A 25,093-nucleotide genomic window follows, 5' to 3' on the forward strand; every position below is an offset into this window, starting at 1 on the left:
CTGAAGAACATTTGGTATTCTATTCTATTCTATTCTACTCTATTTGTTTTCCTGACCTGTAGCAAGCCCAGGGGAAGGTGAGACAGAGACAATGGCAGGGTGGCAGTAAACTTGTTCCTGAAGTTGTCATCTGTCACCACACTGGAGGGGCCACAGAGATGCTGTCAGTCAGCCTGGGATGCTAGCACATGATCATCTGACATGCAGACAGGCACTGTGTTTGTGTGTGCGAGTGTGTTTGTGTGTGCCGTGATGTTTTTCTGTGTGGGTAAGACTGCCTGTCGCTGCCTCTGCTCTGTTGCAGAGAATGCTCTTGTTGACTTCTCACTTGGTAAACAGAGGGATCGTAAATCCACAACACAAAAGGTAGAAGGCAGGGAGGAGAGAGGAGAGGGAAAACGAACTTCCCCTGGCAAGTTTCCCACACTGTCAGAAAAAAAAATGGCAGACAGGCGGCAAGAAGGAGAGGCAGAGTGAAACGGAAGCAAAGAGGGACTTGAATTAAGGGAGAAGTTTTGCAGAACTTGAATGAAGTGTCTATTACATTATCGAGAATGTGAGACGATTTAGCGAAAATCTACTGCATCCGTGCCCTCACACATGCAAACACTATTCTGAGCAGTGGGGAAGGATGAATCTAGAGGAGTAAAGGCAAAATGATAGTCTGACTGGGGGCCCAAACGCTTTCTAGGTTTGAAGGTAGCACACGCACTAAATGGAACTGCATACAGCGATAACATGCCACCCCTATGGCTGAAGAGCACACACACACACACACACACACATAAAACCAGAGCTTGTGGCGAGTGGCTCAAGTCTGCTGATAAGACAGAATGGAGCACTTCAAAGTAGCGATACTTTCAAGATTAAAAACAAAAAAACCCCCACACATACACAAAAACAACCCCCACTAATAGAGCCTCACTCAAAATGGCTGCCAGGGACCCGCACCATGATCTACAGCTAATGCTTCACATGCAGACACATCCCTGCTCAGCCCTGTTGGCTTTCCAGTTGCATAATCATGCCATCCCTCTGCTGAGCTCTAAGGCACCTGCAGCAAGTTTTCCAATTACATGCTTCTTTCTTAATCAGAGGAAGCTCCCTTGTTCAAAGCAAAAAGCTAACGGGACAGACCAAATTGTCTTTTTTAACCCCTTTTTTTTAAGTTTTAAAATATAAAGAATCATCAGCACATTCCTTTAGAGCCTCGATTGCTCCTTTTCCAGGCAGGCTATAAACTTATGTCAGTTATATGAGAACTGCGATGAAAATTTATCTATAAGGCATCTAGTAAAATACAATGAATATATTTGAATGGGAGTTGTTTGCTTTGCCCCATATCTTTCAAAATTAAGGGCAACCCTGGCTGGCTTGCAAAGGTGAACCCAGGCACAGTTCAACTGGGCATGTTGGGTATGATATGCATGTAGCGTGATCGCTATCCAAGCCCAAACATGGATCTACAATGCTTCCTCGATATGGCTGTATTGTTGTTAACTACAAATATGAGCACAAAAAGCACATAAGGTCGTGAAACTTGTACTCTAAAAGCGTATTTTTTTTCAGCCCTGCATTTGTGTTTGTCAAAGAGAGAGAAAACAAGCACAAGACAAGAATCCATACGCTGAGCCAAGCTGATGGAGATTTGGGCCTAGACCTTCGAGGCCAGTGTGAAAGCAGGCCAGCAGTGGGGTCGGGAGGGGGACCAGTCTTTCTAAAGGATGGTACACGGCAACCAGTCTCAGTACCCCGTTTTTTGACCTGCACATTTAATGTCAAAATGTCAAAAGTAAAATCCTAATGCACATATGGGGACATGCTCCGATAACTGCTATTGTTTCTGTTTACTTTCTGCTGGGCTGTGGATTTCCCTTCCACTCTATTGTCCAAGCTAGGCCTGCTTAATTTGGCATCTGCTCTTTGGCAGGAGGAAAGCAGTGCTGAGGCCAAATGCACGCAGAGGGCCTGGCAGAGGCTATCCAATCGATAAGGACACACTCCAGGCAAGGAACAGGTGCAGCAGACTCTCTGAAGCAGAGCTCAGTCTCTGCTGAGATGGCTGTGCTGTAATGTTTTTGGGAGTGAGGGAGATAGGCAGCGATTGAGGAGCCGGTGAAAGATGCAGGTGTAGAAGACAAGAGTGGACAAATTCCTGAAAGTTACTATCTAATAAAGCATTTGATATTGGTGTACAAGAACGCTGTTATGAAGAGAGCGCAGAAATGATCGGTTTACAATGTACTATCTAAAACTATGTAGACATAAGTAACAGTTATATTCAGTAAAAATGACATATACCTGAAAATGCTTAGATGCTAGGACTTTTCACTTGAAAGCTGCGTTGTAAATTACTTTTACAAATCTTTCTACAAAGATGGGCTCAAAAGATATTAAATTATAAAGTTGTCCCTTTCTAAACAATCATAAAACAAACTAAGTAACCTCCCTTCACTTTTGCAGAGCTGTGTTATCGTGTGATGTGAATAACTAAAGGACCTAACACAAAGAGAGTTTGCACACAGACTCTCTCTCACACACACACAAACAGCTTGCTTTGACGGGCCAAAAATGTTCTGAGGGTTAGTCTAATCAGTGACCTGGTGGAAGATGGTCTCCACTTCAACCGCTAAGTATTTTTCTTTCTCCCCTTAAGCTGGCTTCCGACATTTCCTGCACTGCTAAGCACTGCTGCTTGATTGCAATCTGGTGTCAAGGAGAAAAGGAGAGGAGGGAAGAGGAAGAAGGAAGGGGAGGAGAGGAGAGGAGAGGAGAGGAGAGGAGAGGAGAGGAGAGGAGAGGAAAGGAAACGAGAGAAAAGGAAAGGAAACAAGAGGAAAGAGGTGGACTTCCTTAGGAAGTGTAACTATGCAATTTCAGCCATTAAGAGTTCAAAGGTCAACCTTTACATCTTGTTAACCTGACAGTATTGAAAGCAAGGCCATCTTTATATAACAGAAGTAGTGTTTAATTACTCTCAAGGACAGATCATTTTGACTCTCCGGTGTATATTGTGTTGCTTAATGGTTAAACCACACATTTTATTTTATTTTCTACTTAGCTATTGCTTAAAAGCAACGTGCCAATGTGAGAATTGTATTTTTATTAGTAAAACACTTGGAAGTAACTGTCAAACAATATGCTGTCTTTTTGTCTTCTAATTAACTTTTTTTTTCTGGAGCACTGCTCTCCAGTTGCCAGAAAAATAACAATCCACCAGGATTACTCCAGAAAGTTTCGCGTAATGTTTCTTTTTTTTAAAACCGATTTCAGTGTGTTGCATCTATCCCATAGAATATGCAATCAGACTGTCAGACATGAAATTAGGACCTCGGGTAGATCACAATCCTAAAGAGCTGTGAGTTAGCACTAGAAAGAGTATATATAGCACTTGTGAGAGTGCAGTAAGGTGAAAAAAAAAAAACCTTGCACAAGACAAAATGAGAAGAGAGTGAAGACAAGTAATACAAAGACAGAGAAGGCAGTGCTTCTTAGTTTTAGCCATGTTTTTCCCTCCTACCCCGTAGATACAGATAACATGAATAATTTTGTGACTTTGTTGGGAAAACTTTTTAAAGTGTGGCAAGGCAGACTGGAGGTGATAAATTATTCAAATGTTTCATCGGAGCCATGCCGCTTGCGTAGGGCAAGTCTCTATAATATGCATGTAAGAAGACGTGATGAAACAACTCCATAAACAGTAGAGAATGAGAGAACGTTTGGGGATTGTGAGGGAGGAGAAAAGGGTGATGCAGAGACAAGTGACTTTGACTTTACATAGGCATTCAGTAGGACTCTATAATATATAGATCTAAAGGACTCTCAATGAAATAGTGCTGTGTGATGTGGGAACCGGTTGGGAGCAGAAAAGGAGGACAGATTAGGCGCTAGATAAGGAAGACAGAGTGAAAAACAGAGGAAAAAAACACTGAGTGAAAGAGAAAGATGTATGAGCAGGATGGAGGAAATGTTAAGATTCCTGTCATTGTGAGGGCATGTGTTTGTGTAAGAGGCAGGGAGAGGAAGAATGTCAATTTAACAGAGAGAAGTCCAAACATTAACAATAAAGGCAGAGGGCACAGTTTACTTTCTCGTTAGGTACCAAGGGAGAAATAAAATATGCATTTCAAAAAGAAAAATTTCTGCTCCGTGTTACATCAATGACGCGACAGAAAAAACCTGCACATCATATGTTAGCCCAAGCTGAACTAAACCTGCTTTATTTGTTTCTCCCCTGCGATCCCCTTTAAATCTGTCAATGCGATATATGAAACTAGGCCTGACATTTTCAGCACCAGGGTAAATAAACATGACCTTTAAATACCTCAAACATTTCAGACTTCTGCATATTGTGATAATTTTCTAACATATGACTCAAATTAAGACATGGTATGTATACATGATAGAGAAAATATTAATTTAGGTACTCAAAAATGTTTAGGTCTGATATCCATTGTTTCATTGTTCACGTGTTCGGTGTGGACATTACTGGTGGAAGCTGTGTTGAACGGCAATCTTTCCAAATGCAAATAAATAAATAAATAAAATCAAATATGGTTATATATGGGGATTATATTTCACATAATATAAATCTTTCTCTTGTACCGCCCTGTGATCCTTCCCAGTGAATCAAATCAAACAGTCAAACTGCTGCATAGCTAACAAAAGCTAGCATCTAACTAGCATACGTGGCTGATGTTGACTTCAACACAACCTCCTCACTAGCTTTCTGTGGCTTTTGACAAATATATTTGTCAGAGTTCATGCTTCTTTTGTCTTTAGGGTGTAGTGAAACGGCGAGGCTGAAAGAAAAATAGGCTAAAGACGTGTCTTTGCTGTTGCTTTGTCCAAACAGGTGAATATAACAGCTATCAATCACTGGAGGAGAACATCAACAACCGCTCCATCGTCTGAAAACGCAGCTGTCTTTTTCTTATTCGTGACTGACGTCATTAATACGTCATCAGTGTTTCTGCAATTGTTCTCCCTGCCAGTGGAGGGAGCAAAAAAAATCCACACTGCATGTTTAGCTGCTAGGTTGTTTTACTAGTGTACAATGACCTCTGACTGCACAGTAGCCTAATTCAGCATGCTAAAATAATATGATTGTAATATATTATTATTTTTTTAACCACGGCCTAATACAAGTCTGTTTATCTTTTCCATTTTTGCTTTAAATAAGAGTACTTTTACATGAGTTCAGTCTTTCAGCATACCGTCCCTGCCCTGTTGTTCACATTGAAATGTGTGTTCCAAAAGCAAACAGTGCAAGCGCTTCAGACTGAATTCTTTTAAACCATTTGCCTTTTGTCATCCGGACACAACAAAGTAATTGGTTCTCTCTGCGTTGTACCCCAATTACACTCAGCTCTCAGTGGCCTACCTCATCCTTCTCTCCGAGCATGGCCCATTTCCTGCCTCATTTTATATCTTAAGAAGTCCATATGAGCCGAAACAAAAACAAGCCGCGCATTAAGCCACATCAGTAATGAGTGGAAACCCTCAGAATGGCTCTTTTTCTTTGGTCTGTTTCCTGGACTGACTAAGAGACATGTGATCATACTCACAGCAGTATATGCTGAATGCATTTAGTTAGTGAATAAAATGGTCGAATACCTTCTCTAGTTTTAGAAGGCACGAAGGGCAAAACACTGTGCCAAAATGCAACAAAATAAAAATTTAATGAGCTATTGCCTCACTTTAAGAAGAATGAGAGACTCGTGCAGTTAAGCCAGTTAAATTATTTCTTGTCTTTACTGAGTGACGGAGTGAAGCGAGGAGGAAAGTAAAAGTGCGGAGCAGCATTGATTGTATGTATTTATCCCCCGCTGGTCAGCAGTCTGGCTTGTTGCTGTGCACTGGAGGTCATTCTTCACATTGAATCCCCATTGATCTCCTCTTTAGAGCCTCCTGAGACACCCCGAGCTCTATTATGAGAGTGTTCACACTCACCAATAAACACGAATGCCAGCTCATGAATAGAGAAATAAACCCGTACTGTAAGTACATTAGCACATGGGTATGGATATTATTATGCATGTCTAAACACACACATAAGCATATTTTTACACCATGGCCCCCTTCCACATACAGCACACTGATCGGTAGAAACCAAGTTTAATGCTGCCTCTCTCTATAATTTCTTGTACTGTGCCTCCTAACTGCTTGTAAGAGCATGCGTTAATTCAGACATCATTTAATAAGACACGCAGCCAGACTGCCTTGACCACTCCATAGAAAGGTGCTGAAAGGCAATTACGCTGGGCAAATAGCCCTTCAGGCTCCAGGGGCCTAAGCCCTTCCATCCAGAGGGAAGGAAGAGGGGAGGGTGTACTCTAACCTCACACCAGAGTTATATGAGTCACCCTCGGTTAGATAGACAGAATTCCTAGTGCTTTTAAACAGATACAGCAATTTATTTAAAACACGTGCTGCTTGTTAACCCTAATGAGTCACCTTATCAGCTGGATTTATGACCCTGTATCGAAATACTTTGACCTTTATTTGACCTGATCCATGTATGACCCCACCCCCTACGCTTAATCATGTAAAGAATTTTGATTGCATCTGTTATTTCTGACAGAAAAAAACACAAAAATGAACCAGGTTTGCGGTGCCCAAAGAATTTAAAAGCTGCACTGGCTGGAAAAAGTGTCCTTTTGTGTACTCCAGTGTCAGGCTATAATCATCTGCTGCTGTAATACAAACAACCTGTCTCTCAAGACATATATCTATTAAAATTTAAACTGCTTTTGTCTTTTAAAAGTAATAGTTAGCTTTGCGCTTTAGCACTGACACAGGGAAATTGCAGATTTTAGTCAGTTTGCATGGTGAGAACATTTGGGAGCAGATACATATGAATGGATAAAAAGCAAACAAAAAAGTGCATGTAACGGCTTAAAGTGTGTTCAGATTGTCATCTTATATGGATGTGAAAGCACCATCAGTTCCCCCGTCTTCCAGATACTCCTGGCTCCACTCGAGAGGAATGCATTATGATTTGTTAAGCAGCTGGGGAAACTAAAGAGAAAGCTGGCAAGTGGTACATTAAGAGCCACAAGGCATTTACGGCATTACATCATTGGAGATAGTATTCTTCTAAAGGTAGAGATGAAGGTAGCCTTTATGATATCTTTCTCATTTACGCGTAGAGGAATCTACTGCCATCTGACATCCACAACTTCAGTGGCAGTGGTATATGTAGGACCAGCTGTAAACGTTTTTCTTTTTTGACTTCTGAAAACATGCAGATATCACAAGTGGGGTGGTGGGGGAACAGTCGTAATTGAGAATCATGACAGCACAGATGGTGCTTTCCTTTTTCTTCCTCTTCAAGTTATTTTGAACAATTAATTATTGGAGGCAGATTACTGCCTATAAGTATTCCTTATGTCACAAGAAAACTGTTTTATTTTCTTTAATGTTAACATTAAAAAAGCCAAGGTAGTTCACTCAAAGATTTAAAAGAAATCACATCACGGGCTAGTCATCACTTTCAGTACCAAAGACATTTTCTAACCGCTATAATTTTCTTCTGGCTCACACATATAGTAACGTGAAATTGGAAATCATTAAGAGAAGATGAAAAAAACGAGGTGGAGTGATGAGAAAGAGGTAGAGAAGGGAATCTTAGACTTCGGCTTGGACCTACCATTGTTGCCGAAGTCGAGCGAGTACTTGACCACGTGGTAGTTATTCCACACATACAGCAGGTTGTCTCTAGGGTTGTAATCCACTGCAGCTATGTACTGGTAGGAATTAGGGAAGGGTATGTTAACCGTCATTTCTTTCCCCTTATCAGTGTTGTACATGTAGTCAATCTTGTTCCCCGTGCCTTCGTTGTCATCATCTTCATAGACGGTTTTGACAACATAAAGGACTCCGCAGATCATGAACGCATTGGAGGCAGAGCGCTTGTCGTAGCTCGTGTCCCAGGAGCCTTCGATGCGCAGGGTGTAGGGATTGAGCTGGCTCACCACGATGCGCCCATTGTTCTGCTCCGTTGCGTAGATCACCCACAGACCGTTCTCATCCACCGCCAGGTCAATGTCCGACTTGCCCCCCCAGCGGTAGGGCGACGTGTCGTGGTAGTTGGCGTTGGCAATAATCGCCTCACCGCTCTTGATGCGCGTGCGCAAGTCAAACTTTACGATGTTGCGGGTCCGCTCCTTGTTGAAGAACAGCGCACCGTCATAGACGACAAAGCCAGTGCCGTCCACCCGATGCGGCAGTTTGTATGTGGTGGTGGGACGGCCTGCGATGAAGTCCTCCTTCGATGAATACTCAGTCAGCGTGTCCGTGCGGTATGGTGTCCAGGGCATGTAGTAGATCTTGTCAGAGGCCTGCAGCGGATCTTTGCACCAAGCACCAGACTGATGGTCCGATTCAAAGAGATGTTCGCTTTGGTAAACTCCCCGAAGAATGCCGGGGCACAGAAACACTGAGGAACAAAAGAAAACATTTTCACATTAGATAAGTTTAAATTACACGGCTGATGTAAAATGTCAACTGTTCTCAGTAGAGTTCCTGACAGAGCTTTTGAAATGTTTGCCTCCATTCATACGTGTTTCTAAAAAAACATAACAGAGTATTTTAACTTAACCACCGGTGAGTGATGATGACATGATAGGTTTACTGTGTTGTGATTTGGATGTTGTATAGTCACTGTCATTGTTAAGCACAGCAACAGTATGCCTTCTATTCAACAGATAATACGATGCTCTCACAGCGAAAAGATGAAGAGAAAATGGCACATTTTGTTCTACTTCCACCCTTTCCCTCTATTCCCATTTCTCCCTCCCTCCTCAGCTCCTCATTAGTCTCACAGCTCTTTCTTGCTTTCTCTCCCTTTCTATTTCTGTCAGGAACAACCAACTGTAGAACCAAACACATCTTTTATCGTCTGCTGTTTTTGCAGTTGTTACAATAATTCTTTTCCCACTCCACGCTCAGTATTCTCCTCTTGGAATACTGGGGTCATGTTTTATGAGGGATGTGGGAGAAGTAGTAAATTCTGGGAAGCCAGTGCGACAAGAGTCATTGGAACCTTTGTAATTCAACTGGAATGTTGTCACATAAGCATGCGCATATATATATATATATATATATATATATATATATATATATATATATATATATATATATATATATATATATATATATATATGTGTGTGTGTGTGTGTGTGTGTGTGTGTGTGTGTACAGAGCAGATCCACATAGAGTTGCTAGATGTGCACTGTGGCTTTCCCATTTTCTCAAATAATATAATTCCAGATCCCACGCATGAGGCTCTGACTATTGATTGAATTTTCACTGGCTATCTGTTTTCATTTCATGAGGGAAGCATTTTAAATATTAAACGTCCACGTAACTCTCTGATCATTGGCTCGTCACAAAAACGTGCTCGGCCCATTGGAGAGTTCGTTAAGAAGCATTCTACACATACCGTGGAATAACGTGAGTGGAGTGTGTCTAATGAGAACCAGTAGGTCTAAATTGCTTCTATATGCTGAGATCAAGCTGTCTTAATATAGCAGCAGTGACAATGAAAGAGATGTCATGCTGCCACAAGGTACAAAACGCTTCAAGCGCTGGCATCAAAAAGTGACGCCCAATCCCGGATTTTGAGCATGTGCGAATGTGGGCGTGCTTGCTTCACAGACTTACCTTTTTGTTCTACTTCTGCACCAGCCATAGGCAAAAGATTTGAAGAAAAAAAGAAAGCACAAGAGCGAGAAAGAAAGAGATAGAGACAAGAGACAAAAATAGATTAATGATGCAATAATAAGGAAATCATGATAATACAATCTCAGATCTCCATAATCGGCCTCATATTTCATTCTAACCTTGTGAGAGTGCCAGGATGCTCTCCATGTGTGATTGGTAATAACATTACATAAGCGTCTGAGGAGACTGCACTGCAATGGGGAAGCTATTTGACAGTATTCAACTCACATATGTTGCACACGCGCATGTGGGCAGACAGAGATGCACATGTCAAGCAGACACAGAACGAGGGAGGGAAGACAAAATGAGAGCAAACACACAGGAGCATGGCACAACACGCTCAAGCACACATGTTCACGCTGTCCGCGGTGGTCCTCAACCCGGTGCAGGACAAAACAGAGCAATGCAAAATGACCTGAGATAATGAGCTCTTTAATGTATGCTAATAGCGGCGGCGCAATGAAAACCAGAAAATTTATTTGATTACTGGGATTGCTTTTCAGTGGACCAGCCAAAACTGCCACATTAAAATGCTTTCTGGTGCACGGTGGGTGAGCTAATGCTTGGTGTATGTCATGTCATCTTGTGTGCCTCCGAAAATGAGAGTGAAGGCATCTCTTGGGCAAGCAGGAGCATACTAAAAGAGCTGGCTTGCTTCAATCCCAACACCGGTTCCCAGTCTATTACATTCAAAGCATTATCCTTAAAAATCTGCGAGGATTGTTCATGTTGCCCGGCAATGAAATGTGCACAATTGCCTGGAACCTCTTAAACATATGAATTCTATTCCACCTTGGTCCCAGAGGGACTGAGTGGAATGTGAACACGGCAGAAACTTAATCCTGCAGGCAGTGCCCTTGTGTCTTTCAAGACTTAGAGACCTGCTGAATGGAACTAGTCCCATGAGAAAGGTGTGTGTGTGGGTGTGTGTGTGGGTGTGGGTAGGGGAGAGGAAGGCAGAGTCTTCAAAGGAAAAACATTTGGAAGAACTTCCAGGAACTCACATGTTTACATATATCACAGATGCACTACATACTGCACGCTGCATGTCTTAATTCTTTACTACATTAAACCCCAAACTTATCCCCAACCACAAGGCATACACAAACACATGTGGCACACAGAACACACACACACACACCTTCATACACAGGCAACCATTAAATCCTAAGCTCATGAAAAATGCATGGTAACTGGCGCGGCTTAGCACAACTCCCGATAAATAAGCAATCTCCGAAAGAAGATCATGTTAAACCTAAAACAAGTGTGTACATCCGCGTGTGCACGTGTGTGTGTGTCCCTGCGAGGTAAGATATAAAAAGGTTCGTCACAAGAAAACAGTTCCCTTGTGAGAAAATCTTGGAAAGAAAGCAGATAGTCTGTCTAGGCAGAGGGGTGTGCACGATGGATATTACACACACACTCACACCGGCATCCGTACATATAAATAACACAAAGAAAGGCATCGCGGTGGAGAAGACGAGGATTAATGACACCAAACAATGAGGCCTTCACATTACCTCAGGCTCTTACGGAGCCTCGCAGACACAGAGGAAAACACACAGAGTTCAAGGTTGCCAGCAACTAATAGATTTCAAATGAAAAAGTGTGGCAGCAACAAGTAAACCAAATGGCACACAAAATGTCAGACAAATGTCATTCAATTTGTACTGCTGCTCGTTGTTTCACCAGATTAATGGATATCTCTGTTGGTGAGCTCATTGCGGGGTTGTTCTGCGGTATCTCTCTTTTAATCTTGAGGACAAGGGTAAGAAATGAAAGTTTGTCATAACAGTCATTGATTTTTTTTTCCTCTCCAGTGCAGACGGTCTGACAGAGCGAATATAGGGTGGTCGGATATTTATTGAAACCTCAAGGTTTTCTCAAGGGCAGCTCGAGCATGCAAGATGATGCAAGAGATGAAAAGTCTTTTGTGCTACTGCTAATTAAACTGCTGAGTGTAGCTAAAAGAGAAAGAGGAGGGAAAAATATGGACTTATGACAACTTGCCAGAAACGCGTCCTTGTTTCCAAGAAAACGTCAACAAGAAAGCATCTTCTCTCACACTGTGTTATTCATAATTGAATTCTGCAGAGGTAGCGGCGTATTTTTATCTATCCAGTATCTTTGACTGATCATTTGCAAAAACCACTAGGACTGCACTATTGAATATTTAGCTATGCAGCTACTGTGAAAAAACAACAACTAATTTATTCCTAGCATGGCTTTGAATGAATATTAGCAATAATGCAAACTGCAACGGTGTGTTGTGAGGATGTGTCGCCTGACTAGTTTGATTTAATAAAAATCATGTAATTATTCATTAATATCTTCAGTAAAATGGTCTGAAAAAACCTGTAATTATACAAACAACGTTACACCCATACCTTGCATGCCTTTCGTTTTAGTTCATTTCTCTGTTTTCTGTTTTTATTTCTCAAACACCCACCGCACACACACACACACACACACACACACACACACACACACACACACACACACACACACACACACACACACACACACACACAGAAGCTGTGTTAACCTAACTGTGCTGCTGTGTAAAGATAATTAGCATTTTTATTGAAAATGTATGGTTTATTAAGTAGGTATTCGTCTAGGAGGGAAGACAGTGTGTGCTCACAAGCGTGTGTAATGTGTGTGTATGCGTGGGGGGGGCGCCGACATGCCCGTGTGCGTGTTTCTACAGACAACGAGTGGCGACAGCAGCCTTACCACTATCATCTCTGATCTCCAATCAGCTCAGCCGGCTAAAGCCCAAGGTCGTTTATGGGCGCAGACGTTTTCTACTTTCTTTCTCTTTTTCATTATTCTATTCTTTTTCTCCTGTCCTCTCATCCTCACCCGCTATTCTATTGCATTATTTCATCCTGTTCTTTCACCCCTCCCACTCGCCTCGTTCATTCTCTCCCACTACCTCCTCTGTATCTCTCCTACTTCCCCCAAACCAAACCCTGTCCACCTCTCACCCTGTGTCTTTTATCAGTTAATTCATTCTTTCTGTTCCCTGTCTGCTGGCCTCGTCTAACCTATTTCTCTCTCTATCTCTCTTTCAGCTGTCGCTCTGCCGTCTCTCCTTCTGTCTCATTGGTTCCTTTCCCATCTTCCCTTGCTCTCTCTGGGAAACAAAAAAAATGCCTGCATATGTGCCTACATAAACACACACACACGCACATACTGTACATGCATGTACAGAGAGAGACACAAACACACAAGCACTCCCCTCCCACAAAACATGCACATATACACACACACCCACACAAGGAAGCACACACAGACGCACACAAACAGGGCTTCTCATGTCACTGTGATGAAGTTATTCCAAGGGTCCAATCTGACAGAAGTCTTTAATTGGACAGACAAGAAGGTGATTTTATCTTTTAATTAGCTTTCCTATTGAGCCAAGTTCTATTGTCTAAAATAGACTGCATGGGTATTGCATAACATATCACTGGCTTTTCTGATTAATACACTAAATGTGGGAGTAGGCTAATTGCTTCATAACAGCAGCCAGGAGAGCCAGGGTATACCACATAAAGATGAGGAAACGGATAGACATAATCCTAAGTGTTCCTGGCTTTTTTAACGGACGAACATGAATGAAACAATACGTATCATGTGTCTGCTCTTCAGCAGCACACATTTGCTGAGATTGAATCTGTCCACGCACCAGAGTTGCCTTGGAGAAGTACTTTGTACAGCGGTGTGCTAATGTATGGATATTTATAGTCTGCCTGCAGTGCGATGAGCAAGTATACACAGGTGGCTAATTACTGCCAAAGCTAGCTGGCTAGTTTGGCACACGACTGCCACACACTCGTACCACAGAGAGTCGGAGACAGAAAGAGACAGCACTTGATTGTAGCTTTGGACAACAGCCAAAAACCTACAGTGCAGTGGAGAGAGATGAGGAGTTTTGAGGGGTAGCGCAAGCCAAAAAAAATCCTTGGGAAAAAAAATAAATGAAATAAAAGGAGGCGAGATGGAGGAGCAAAATTTCCCTGAAAACTGAATTGCACATAATTAAATTACCTGTTTTACAACCCACTTTGAGAATTGTTTACTATATCTATGCAGAGGGAAACGCACCTACTCTACTCGATTGGCAGTGCTCAGGAAAAGTATGCCTGCGCTTTAAAGTCGATCGGCTCATTTCCTTTCCGTGCGGCTGGCCTGTGATAAGCAACACCTGGCCTTACAGGTGACTGCAAGGGTTCAGGTGGTTACACTCAACAGACAGCACCGCCACCAGCGCGCTCGGCGTCAGGGGAGATCTGCTCGAGTGGATCCCTTGACGTTATAGTTATCTGAGCGCACAAAAGCCAAGCCTGCTTATAAATGATGACATATTAAAAATGCAGCTGGTATTCATTTCAGAACAAATTTCATTACACTATCATATAGTGTATCTATCATAAAAGCCCCTCCTCTGTTGAGCCATCTTGATTTACAACACTTTGCAGATATTTCATCACTTATTGTCTAACAAAATGCATCTTTCACGACAACGCCGCTGGCAGCATTGATTTGCGGTGTCAAACACGCCAGTGTGAATGTTGACGACTGAAACTCCAGCCCAAATGTCAGGAGTGCCTTCTTCTAAGTTACAAGCAATATTATGACTTTTAAAAAAGAAGTGATTTTATAAATATTTGATCCATTCCGTGTGAAGGTTATGTGAAAGGTTTCACTTTTTTTATACATCACATTTTTCCCCTGTTGGACTTTTCCCATGGCTAAGCACACACGCGAGCAAGGTAGTGTATCACACAGCTACCTGATCCAGCCTGAACTCTTCAGTCAGTACACAGCAGATGCTAATGTACTGTCAAAAGCTCTCTCTCTCCTTCGCTGTCTTTTTCTCCAGTGCATCACTTCCCTCTCTCCATCCCTCCCTCTGTTAGCTGAGCTCGCTAATGACTTTGATTTCAGATACTGTGTATTTTCGCGGGGACACTGTTACCCTGACTGACCCATTGTTTATCAGATCCAAAAACACAACTCATCTCCTTTTGCACTCGGTCATTTTTTAAATCACTATTCTTTACACTGACAAATCCATTAAATAAGGAGCGCTGTATTTTCAAGCAGGTGTGCAGTTATATCAAATAAAAACACGGAACATGCAGACAAGTCTTGAATGAATGAGAGACGAGTGAAAACACACACTGCTGCAGAGTCTTTTTTGATGCCTGCGTGTATGTGCTGTGCGTGCGTGGTGGGGCATTAAGCAGGTATCAGGTTGTGTTTCCATCTGCTCCAGAGAGGGCTCTGATAGTCCTATTATTTAATCTGCTGGTCATTCTAGACGCCAGGCAAGAGCCGTTTAGCCAGACATAATTGAATGCTTCAGTGTGGGAGATCACCTTGGCCGTCTGTATGGACTGCGGTGCCAAGCCCGTAGACAAATCTAAAGTGCATCTGTTATTTCTTACTTTAGGAGGGCTTTTGCATAAAGCATGTGTGGGTTATGAGGGCAAAATTAAACTTCTTTACATCTCTTTGGAAATTGACTTTTTGATACAAAGAATGCAGAAATAAGCTTTTCAGTTCCAACTCTGTATGTCCTCTTGACTGTATTGCTTAGAACTGTTCTACCACAGTCATGTTTATAGCTTTACAAGCCAGACATGGCTTGTAAAGTCAGGTAATATGAAGAAGATAACAATTAAAATTAATCTCCAATCCAACCTGACAGCAATGTTTGAAAATATCAAGCGGCGCTTGCTGATAAAGTAATATTTTGGCATCGTTACTTTGTTCACCTGAAATTTTTACTTAATGATTAACATACCTCTTCTCATTTCATTGGAGGTGCAATGTCATTTTGACGCATTCCCTTTTCATCTTTTATGCTTCACCTTACTTCTGTCTGGTTTTGTGGGTTTCACATATGCAACTGCAGCCTGAACAAAGTACCTGTAGATGCCTGTTGTGATGAGGAAATGACTGAGGGGCTGGTATTCGCATGAGATTTAACTTTTTCATTAAACAGACACAACCAGCTGCATTCTAACTTTGCTGGAATGTACTGAAAAATAAACATCAAGGACAAAAAAAATATCTAATCCACTAAGTCATCACGCTGATCCCTTATGCATTTGTTCTGAAGCGAGCTGTAACCCACATTCTAGTGGAAAAGATTTTTAAAAAGCCACACGACTGTTTCACTCTAGTGAATTTCCCCTCTCAGTCTCTTACCACCTGGTCAAAGGTCACATCACCATCTGTAATCATCTGAGACTGCCCTTGTTTATCATCCTTGCTACCTTTGACTTTCCCGCAGGGGGGGAGAGGCATAATATTATAACTTCCACGTAAAGTTACTGTGGGATCAAGCTGCTGAAGTTTTTGCTGTGAATGCTGCTGCCTGGCATAACAAAAACTGCAATTTATTCATATACTGAAGAGTAGCGAACTATTTAAAAAAAAAAGAGAGAGCGAGAGGGTACTTACTGTAAGGAACACACTCATACTGGACTTCGAGGTATTTGTATGTGCCGGGGCAGGGATCGGGAAAGACGTCGGGGCCGGCCACCACAGCACACTGCGTACGGTTGTTGCATCTACATAGATAGATAGATGGGATAGATGGATAGCGTCAGTTGAAAACATCCACAAATCAATTGAAAGACCTGTAACATGATACAATTCAGCGGCACCACAAACTACATTTTCCAAAATGATCGTGCAGCTGAATCAGCCTTCTCTAAAAGGTTTAAAAGAAAAACGGAACACCACAGCCATCGAGGAGCCGGGATTTATTGGAGGGCTGTTGTACTGGAGTTGCATCATTTTTTTTTTTCAGCTGGAGCCCAAGCACGCTACGCCGCAAAACGCATATCCTGATATCATGTGATATAATGTAGAGCGAGATCTATTTTATCCGCCGAGTCATCCTGACACTCAAGAGTCTTCTGTGCTTAAGGACCCTTCATGTTGACACTAGAGCAGATGATACGGCCTTACCCGGTACCTGAAGTGAACATAACAGTAATGGATTCACCGAGTTCACTTGTACACAAAGGTGGCCCACAATGGATACAGAAGTGCTGTGGCACAAGTACACTTCTGCGTTGAATGTATGTGGGTGTCTGTGTGTACCTGCACGAGTGTGTGAAGCACTGACGGCAATAACCTATACCTTTAAGATTATTTTGCCCCAGACTTTAGATAATTAATTCTAATTACCAGGGGGCCCTCTCCTCTGACACACAAAAAGTAAGTATTACTCACTCTTATTAACACAGGTTATGCAAGGCAGCACACGATGTAGTATATACCCTGTGTGTCTTTTAGGGTTTCTGCTTACAGGTGTGTATATGAGCACCTGTGAAAATACATACATGACATTTACGTGTCAGTTTCACTGAACATTTCAAAGCTGCTCATCACAACCACAAAAGATTTGCTGGTGCATATGTTATGATGATGAATGCATGTAATAACATAAAACGCACACTTTATCTTCCAAGTTTAAACGAGCTACAAAAGCACACGACTGAAACATATTTCTTATACAAGAATAGCAACAACAGACAAATGAGAAAAAGCTATTTTTAAAATGCTTTCATATTAATTAGCACAACTTCTCTTTCCCTCTGTGCACACCTGTCATACAGAAGACATTTACATTCAAAACATTCAGATTCTCCCATTGAGATATTTTTAATGAGCATACAGAACCCCTCAAGTCACTTTTCCTACAAAACCATTCAACGATTTGCATAATGAAATATTCATAGGAGCTAATTTAATTATTAGTTCAATATTCACATGTAACACAGAGAACTAATGTAGCCTAGAAAGAACTAACTCCCTTAATTCTCGCTGACCAGCGTGTCTCAGATCACGTGAGGGTTTATTGGAATTTGTGATGGTTTCAAAGTCTTTGTGTTGTGAAGTCTGTCATAATCTAACAATACCCACCCATCTTCTCTCCCTCCTCTCTTTTTTCTCGCCTCTGTGCTTTTTAATTTCTTGCCCTGGTACCTTCATCATCGGTCACCTGTCATCAGTGCGAGCTGTGGGCTGAGGGGGGGGGGGGGACACAAAACTGACACAGTGCCACAACTTTGCTCACAGCACCCACCAAAGGTCACGAATGGCTGGCACTCACTGGTGAATCAGAGCACAAAACTCCCTTTAACGACCTCACATAACTTTCTAAAGTTAAAAAAAACCCCAACAACTAGCCGCTAGTTATGATGTCTTCACACTGAAGAGACACAGTGGCTGAAAAAGCTCAATATAAGAAAAGAGATGGAGCCAGCCAGGAATTGCTGTGAATTTAAGCTTATTTGCTAAAAGCACAAATGAATAGCCAACTTTAATAGCTTCAAAAAGTCACAAAACACATCTATCTTCTCATCACGTGGGCAACTTAGAGCTCGTGTCTGGAAATATTTGCGGTGCTAGAGATGTCAACTTGATGAATGTTTTCTTAGTTATGTTATGTTTCGAGTGTTTGCATGTGTTATCGTGGGCTGCGGCACTTTGAACTCTCTGATTCACTGAAGTGACAACCCGTCTGAAAAAAAGGAGTAAAATATTCCCATAAATGTTTATGTTTCATGTCTAAGTCCTGTAAGATTTCCATATCTCACACGATGATTTACACATGGAAGTGACATCACCTTTGATCACCTGTAGAATTATTTTGTGCCAGAAAGTGCAAAAAAGGTGCCACTTTCATGAGTAAGCCATAATATGAGACACAAATATTATAGAAAACACATAATAGTGAAAACATTAAAATCGAACAAGTTTTTTTTTCTGTTTCTTGTACATATTGTTAAAACTAACAACTGAAATCCATATATATATATATATATATATTTAAATGTATTTTATTACACTATATAGTGTAATAAATTACATTAAATCATGTATGCCTGATCCAGGGAACACGGGCTGAAGAAAACAACAGATAAAAATGAGTTTAAGGAAAAACTGAGAGAAATGTTAGGCTTTGCAGTAGCCATGGGTATATGTAATTGTCAATATATTTCTGCTTCAGGTAAAAAAAAATGGCTCAGGGCTCTCATGGCTGAATCATGAGCACTGAAGGTTATTGACTATTATTTTAAATAAAAGCTATCGAGCAAAGATTTGGCATAATCTTCTCTTGCGAGCTATATCTCTCTGCTATCACTCCTTCTTTCTCTGTCTATTTTTGTCTGCACTACCTTTTTTCTTCCTCCCCACACTCTCTAAGCCAAGATAATAAACCAATTTCTTTTTTCAGCCTTTGTCCTCATCCTTCCCGCCTAGGAATTATTCCTCACTGTTCCTCCTTCTTTGTCTCTCATTCCAACTGGCTGTTTTTTCCGTCTGTTTATCTGTCTTAAACCCACTTAGCTGCAGTTTCCTAAGTCACACCCAGATATATGTGGTAGGCCGCTTATTGCTGCTGCCGTTCTCTCTTTTTCTCTCCTCTCTCCCTGCTTAATACTTTTCTCATCCCCGCCTCCCTCAGGGCGTCATCTCCAGCCTCCCCCTGTTTCTCTCTCGATCCCTCCATCCTTAGTAAAGCCTCTGCTGACGTCACCGTTCTGTCTGAGCCAGTAGTCTGAGTCAGGTCCAAAAAAGACTCCCTTATGTTCCCAGTACCTCCATCTCATTCTTTATTTGTCAACATTACTCTCATTTCCTCACTGCCAACATGTTTATCCAGAAGCCTAACAAAACACGAGAACATCAGCAAAAATGTACAATTCCTGTCCTCTCTGCATTGTGACCCATGATTAATGGAGGAGATGCAGAACATGCGCACACACACACGCGCACCTTTAGAATTTTTTTTTCTTTCCCAAACACCAAAATGGCTCTATATATTTTTTTCTCTGTGTTTTTCTTAGAGTTGGCAGAAAAGCTCCTTTTTTTAATTAGCATGACCACATCAAAACAAGGCAGTGGCCTGGATACCGCCTGGCCCGCTGGCTTTCTTCCTTGCAACGTGCAACACACACATGCACACGAACAAACTATTCACTAACAAAGCCGAGCTGTGGCAGGCAGGGAAAGAGAAAGCTGCTATGCTGCAGTGGGTGCTGCTGTTGTTCTTGTCTCTGATGTTTTTCACTTTGTTTGGCAGACCTCCCTTCACTCCATCTCTGTCTCTATCCCTCATATAACTGACTGATGATTTGATGAGGCTGACGCTGCCTGTTGGAGCGTGTGTGGGGTATGTTTATGCATATGTGCAAGCGCATGTATGTCTGTGAGCAGATGCAAAATGGAATAAATATTTGAGTGTTTGTCTGCGAGTGTGCGCGCGTTTGTGCGTGTGTGAGTGTGTGCGTGTGCTAGAATGCAGATGTGTTGAAGAGCTATATAATTACAGAACAAGAGAGAGCTGGGAACTAATCCTCGTGAGTTGAAAGAAGTGTCTGAGAGTGAGTGACGCATAAAGCTTCTCCAAAGTCCTCTGGAATCAGTGTTCAAATACAGTGAAACCACTCCAGAGCACTCTGTGAGTCATCTACAACTGTTTGTGAACATGCTTAACACACACAAACGTTCTGAATATCATTAATCTAAAAAAAACCCAAAAAAAACACTGAGCTTAAAAAAACAATTAAATGAACTTGAAGATACTTGAACTGGACTAATATAGACATACATGTATAGAAACTACTCATTTCTTTATGTTTTTCTAGGAAAATGGGAAATAGAAACTGACTTTCTACTATTCCAACAGTCTTGAAAGTTAATACTTTGTATGACCGCCTTTATTATTCAACACAGCCTGAAATTTCTTTGACAAGCGTTCTCGTAATTTCTTTAGCATTCGTTTTCCAGGTTCCTTGAAGGACCTTCCGAGCTCATATTTGGATGTTGGCTGCCTTTCGTTTCATTCTCTGTCAAGATGATTCTTCGCTGCTTCAGTAATGTTCTGGGAAAGCCAAGCCGACTGTTTCGCTGTGTGTTTTTCTATCCAGGTATGCTTTTACTGCATTGGAAGTGTGTTTGGGATCATTGTGATGCTGAAAAATGAAGTTGTTGCCAATCAGTTGCTTTCCAGATTGTATTTCATATCTGCATTCATGATTCAATCAGCTTTGACAAGATCCCCAACACCAATGGCTGAAATACAACTCCAAACCACGACAAAGACTCCATCCTCTTTTACAGATGGCTGTAGACACTACTTGATCTCCTCCATACGTATTGATGATATGAACCAGAAATTTCATATTTAGATTCTGCTCTCCACAAAACCTGTTGCCACTCATTTTCGTCCATTTCTTGTTTACGCGTCTTTTCTTTTTGACCGCGTCACTTCCACTGAGACTATTTCTGAAGACCCTTCAGTGAACAGTCATTATTTTCCCTGTGTCTTAAGGATGTTTTCTCTTTTTTTTTTGTTCTCCACTTGTTCAAATTCCTCATTTTTTTAAAGGCTGCACATCATGCTGAGATATGCCAGTTTTTCAGCTAAAAGCTCTTCGGGAATCACCTTGTTAGTTTAAAAATGCTATTTTATGCCCTTTTCTTAGACTCAGTTAAAGAAATGCAAATAAGTTTCTGGTCACCACTAATATTAGTGACAAAGTGACAATATATACCATTTAAAACTGCTTCTTTGCTAACTTGTTTGTTATGCGTAGACACAACCCTGGTTAGTTGTTTGAGTTAGGTGCCTTTTTATGCTTGAATAATTCATAGGTCAGTGTTATGTGGCTTAACCAGTAAAGCACCCATTCCTCTGAAAATGGTCAGGTACAAGGATTAGGATTATTACAAGGAAGAGAATATTGGAAAGAGCCAAACATTCGCAAATAATGACGACATGTTACAGGTACCTTGTGTTTCTGAGGGACCATTTCAGGTTTAAGAGATCAGTAAGATGATAAGACTCATGTATCCCTTCATGCCTCTGGCTAAGGCACACATAATGCCAAAAGCTGGAGCTCTCACAGTGGATGTCTAAGTGTTAATGTAACATTTGTTTGCAGCTGTGTTGCCATCGTGGAAAAGTGCTCATTTGCAGCCACTTCAAAGCCATACAATTTTCTCAAAGAAAATAATACAGTAAGGTGGTGTATCTTAAGCTCTCAAAAGGACAATTATGTGCCAAGAATAAAACATTTATGTGAGTTAGCAAAATATGACATAAGCTCTTCTCTCTATCATCACATATTTGAAAATGAATACCATTCAAAAGTGGTGGCTCAGGGAGGTTGGACATAGATAAGTCTCAAATGGATGATTCTGTGTCAGCATTGGCCTTGCAAGGTTCAGGGATTTAAAACAGGAGATGGTGTGTTAATGTAATTTCGACCCATTAAATGCAAAATTTAATAAAATTGGTAAAAATATCGCCGTTACCACCAGTACTGTGTTTCATCACAGTTGTTTACAGCACAGGGTGTGACTGGGTGCAGTACCTTTTTAAGGAGCAGGCTCTATTTCAGAAACTTTAATATGGCCTTTTTGTAGCATCCATTTGTCCCTAATGCAACTATAGACACAACTTGAACTCTCAGTGATGACACTAAAACTATTACATAATACAGAAAAAACTATTCAATAATGAGAACTATAAAGTTATGTTAATTTCTAATTGCTTATATTTACATATTCTTGGAGGATTTTGCAACATGTTTCATAACTGCATTATTGAGCATCTTTCCTTCTTTCTTTTCACACCTGCAGAGGCACTGATGGTTTAGAATACTGAGACATCTCCTGGTAGATCTGCCTAGGAGTGCTGTGCAAAGCTTGAAGCATGCAACACGGACTCGTGGTCTGCATAATGTCACCATTTTATTTTTGTCAGCTTGTTCACCCACACTGTGACGTAACTTGCAGAAAGACTGGATTTATTTATTTTTTTTTCCTTTTTTGACAGCTGGACAGCTACACAAACCCAGAATCAGACAGTTAGTGGATTCAATGATAGAAGAGTCTGATATGGCTCAACACAAAAATATAGACAAAAATATAGAAATCTACCAAGAATGGTCCAGTTCCTGTTGCAAAGGAAGTGGCATTTTGTTCTTAAATACCCCATCAAATGTATCTATTGCTATGATTTGTAACACTGGTTACTGTTGCAATAAATCAGATACATTTTGTGAGCTTTTAAAATATAAAGAAATTCAACTGAAATCTACAAAGTAGCAAAAATTAACCAGTGTGAGTTGAGCAGTCTTGTGTTTGTGAAAGTAAGGGGGGGTGGGGGAGCCCAGAAGATGATTTCAGAGTGCTCTTCATCTCCTGTGCGAGTTCAGGAAAACCCATTTGACAGCAGATAGAGCCCATTCACTATATCTCACAACAGGATAAAAACCTGTTAGGCTGACCACTCACTCTGCCCCCCTCACACATCACATATGAGATTCCTCTTCTACTGGCCTCATTTCTACTTTATTAGCTCCCTGATGTGGTTATACATACACAGGCCTGTTTGGAGATGGACAAATGGAGTGATGGGAAAGGATGCCTAAAAGGACAAACACAAAAGGCAGGACGTGTGGAGGGGTGCACAGGAAATGTGATTTAATATATAATTGAAAAATGATGCTAGTGTTGTGAGTGACAGAGGTAAGGGAGCAAAAGAAGGCGCCTATATATGTGTTAGTCCAAGCCTGAGCACATGCGTACCATGGGGTATCGTGAAGCAGATGCAGCATATCCTCTGCCAGCCCCACCACACCACACTTATGAAGAAATGACAGATCTGCCTCTCTCTTTGTCTCTCTCCCACACACATAGACACAAACATTCCTCGGCAGTCCCCGAATGTGTTTCTGTCAGCTCTCGAACAGCCTGTCAAACAAGCCACAGGTAAAATTACGTTGTTTTCCCTACTGGGAAAAAACTTTGAAATGTGCTACATTATTAATATTTGGTTGGAGGATGCCACTCTCTCCTGTTTTCTCCTATATCTGTGTGTCATGTGATATTTTTAACTTTACAATATTCAATGCACAGCATAATATGGGATGTTGTTATTACTGTATGCTGTATGTGTGTAGCTCCTGTAAATGCAAAGCACCGGCTCGTTTACCTGTCATTCTCATCCATGCACAATAGGATATAATATGAAATGTATCCTGATAAAAAATCTAATTTTAATTACTTGAGTATTATAGACTTTATTTACACATAATATTATATACTTCCACCAGATAAACCTCTTCTTATCTTAGAAACAGGTTTTGTTCCTAAAAATTAAACCTAATTTAAATTTCAGCTCACTTAGTACCGTTTTAATTTACGCCCCTTGAGCAGTTATGATCTTAGGAAGATTAGATATTAACTCTGCCATTTAAAAACAGCATGCACTTGAATTTGCAAATTTGAGTTTTTTGTACCACTTAAGGAGAATGAAAGCAGATAACTGTGTTGTTTGCATAAAAAATAAATGCAGCATTTGATAAGTATCACAAAGATCAAGAAGAGCAGTGGTCCTAACGTCGACCCCACCCCTGGGACACGCCTCTTTGATACGGGAAGAAAAGAGGAAGAAGATCCAGCAAAGTGGGCCTACTGTGTTCTATCTGACAAGTAATTTTAAAAACAACTGACAGCATTCCCAGAAAAGTCATTATTATGTAGTTTATCCACCAAAGTGGCATAGTCAGCTGTGTCAAAAGCCTTCAGCAAATAAAGAAAAGCAGAAATGTTGTATGTTCCGCAGTCCATTGCCTCAATAATGTAATTTACCTCTTAAATAGCTGTGGTTATTGTGCTGTGCTGTTTTCTAAAACTTAGTAGTTAATATTTTCTGTATTTCTGCTATAGACCTGCAATACCCTGGCAACCTGCCTAGGGTGTACCCCTGTTCTAGCTGCACAGGCTCTAATACGCGAAACCCTGAACTAAATGGATGCATGGATGGATAATAGTTCTGCTATAATATCCGTAGCTAACTTGAGAAAATCTAGATCCAGTTTTTCAGGACTTACAGTCTTATTAGCATTCAATTGCTTTAAAGCTCTACAGATCTGTTACATCGAAAGGAGAAAAGCTGAAAGACTGAGCCATAGATTCAATAAAAAGTGCTGCAGAGTGAGCCTTCTGTTCAACATCCTGTTTTAATTCTGAATGTAAAGTGTGCTTGAACATTAAATACAATTTAGATTCTCAGTGCAATCCAACAACCTGCATTCAAGTCAGCAAAATCAACCACTGACACACTTCTGTGAACAGATAAAACATTCTTTAAAAATTAGCTACAGTAGTTGTAAGTTTGCTCTCATACAGAGAGCCATTTGTATGCAAATGACAAATGGCACACACATTTCTGAGTCTGCATAATGCCTGTGACATTGTTAAGATAATATATGATTTAATAAACGATGACAACACTATCAGATTTCAGTATGGCAGGTAG

General features: G+C 41.0%; 1 protein-coding gene across 10 annotated transcripts in view; it reads right to left on the reverse strand.

Annotated features, from left to right (window-relative positions):
* The window catches only part of adgrl3.1 (adhesion G protein-coupled receptor L3.1), a 117,921-nt gene that overhangs the window by 46,376 nt on the left and 46,452 nt on the right, over window positions 1-25,093 (reverse strand). For all 10 annotated transcript variants that reach the window (XM_040024426.1, XM_040024432.1, XM_040024430.1 and 7 more), the window contains exons 5-7: window positions 16,204-16,313; window positions 9,667-9,681; window positions 7,652-8,440 (exon numbers count right to left, since the gene is read on the reverse strand). In XM_040024426.1, coding sequence (XP_039880360.1) covers window positions 7,652-8,440; window positions 9,667-9,681; window positions 16,204-16,313 — 914 coding nt within the window. The remainder of the gene's footprint in view (window positions 1-7,651; window positions 8,441-9,666; window positions 9,682-16,203; window positions 16,314-25,093) is intronic.

Source organism: Simochromis diagramma, unplaced genomic scaffold (assembly GCF_900408965.1).
Source record: "Simochromis diagramma unplaced genomic scaffold, fSimDia1.1 OVJJ01000302.1, whole genome shotgun sequence".
In the NCBI taxonomy this organism is placed as follows: domain Eukaryota; kingdom Metazoa; phylum Chordata; class Actinopteri; order Cichliformes; family Cichlidae; genus Simochromis; species Simochromis diagramma.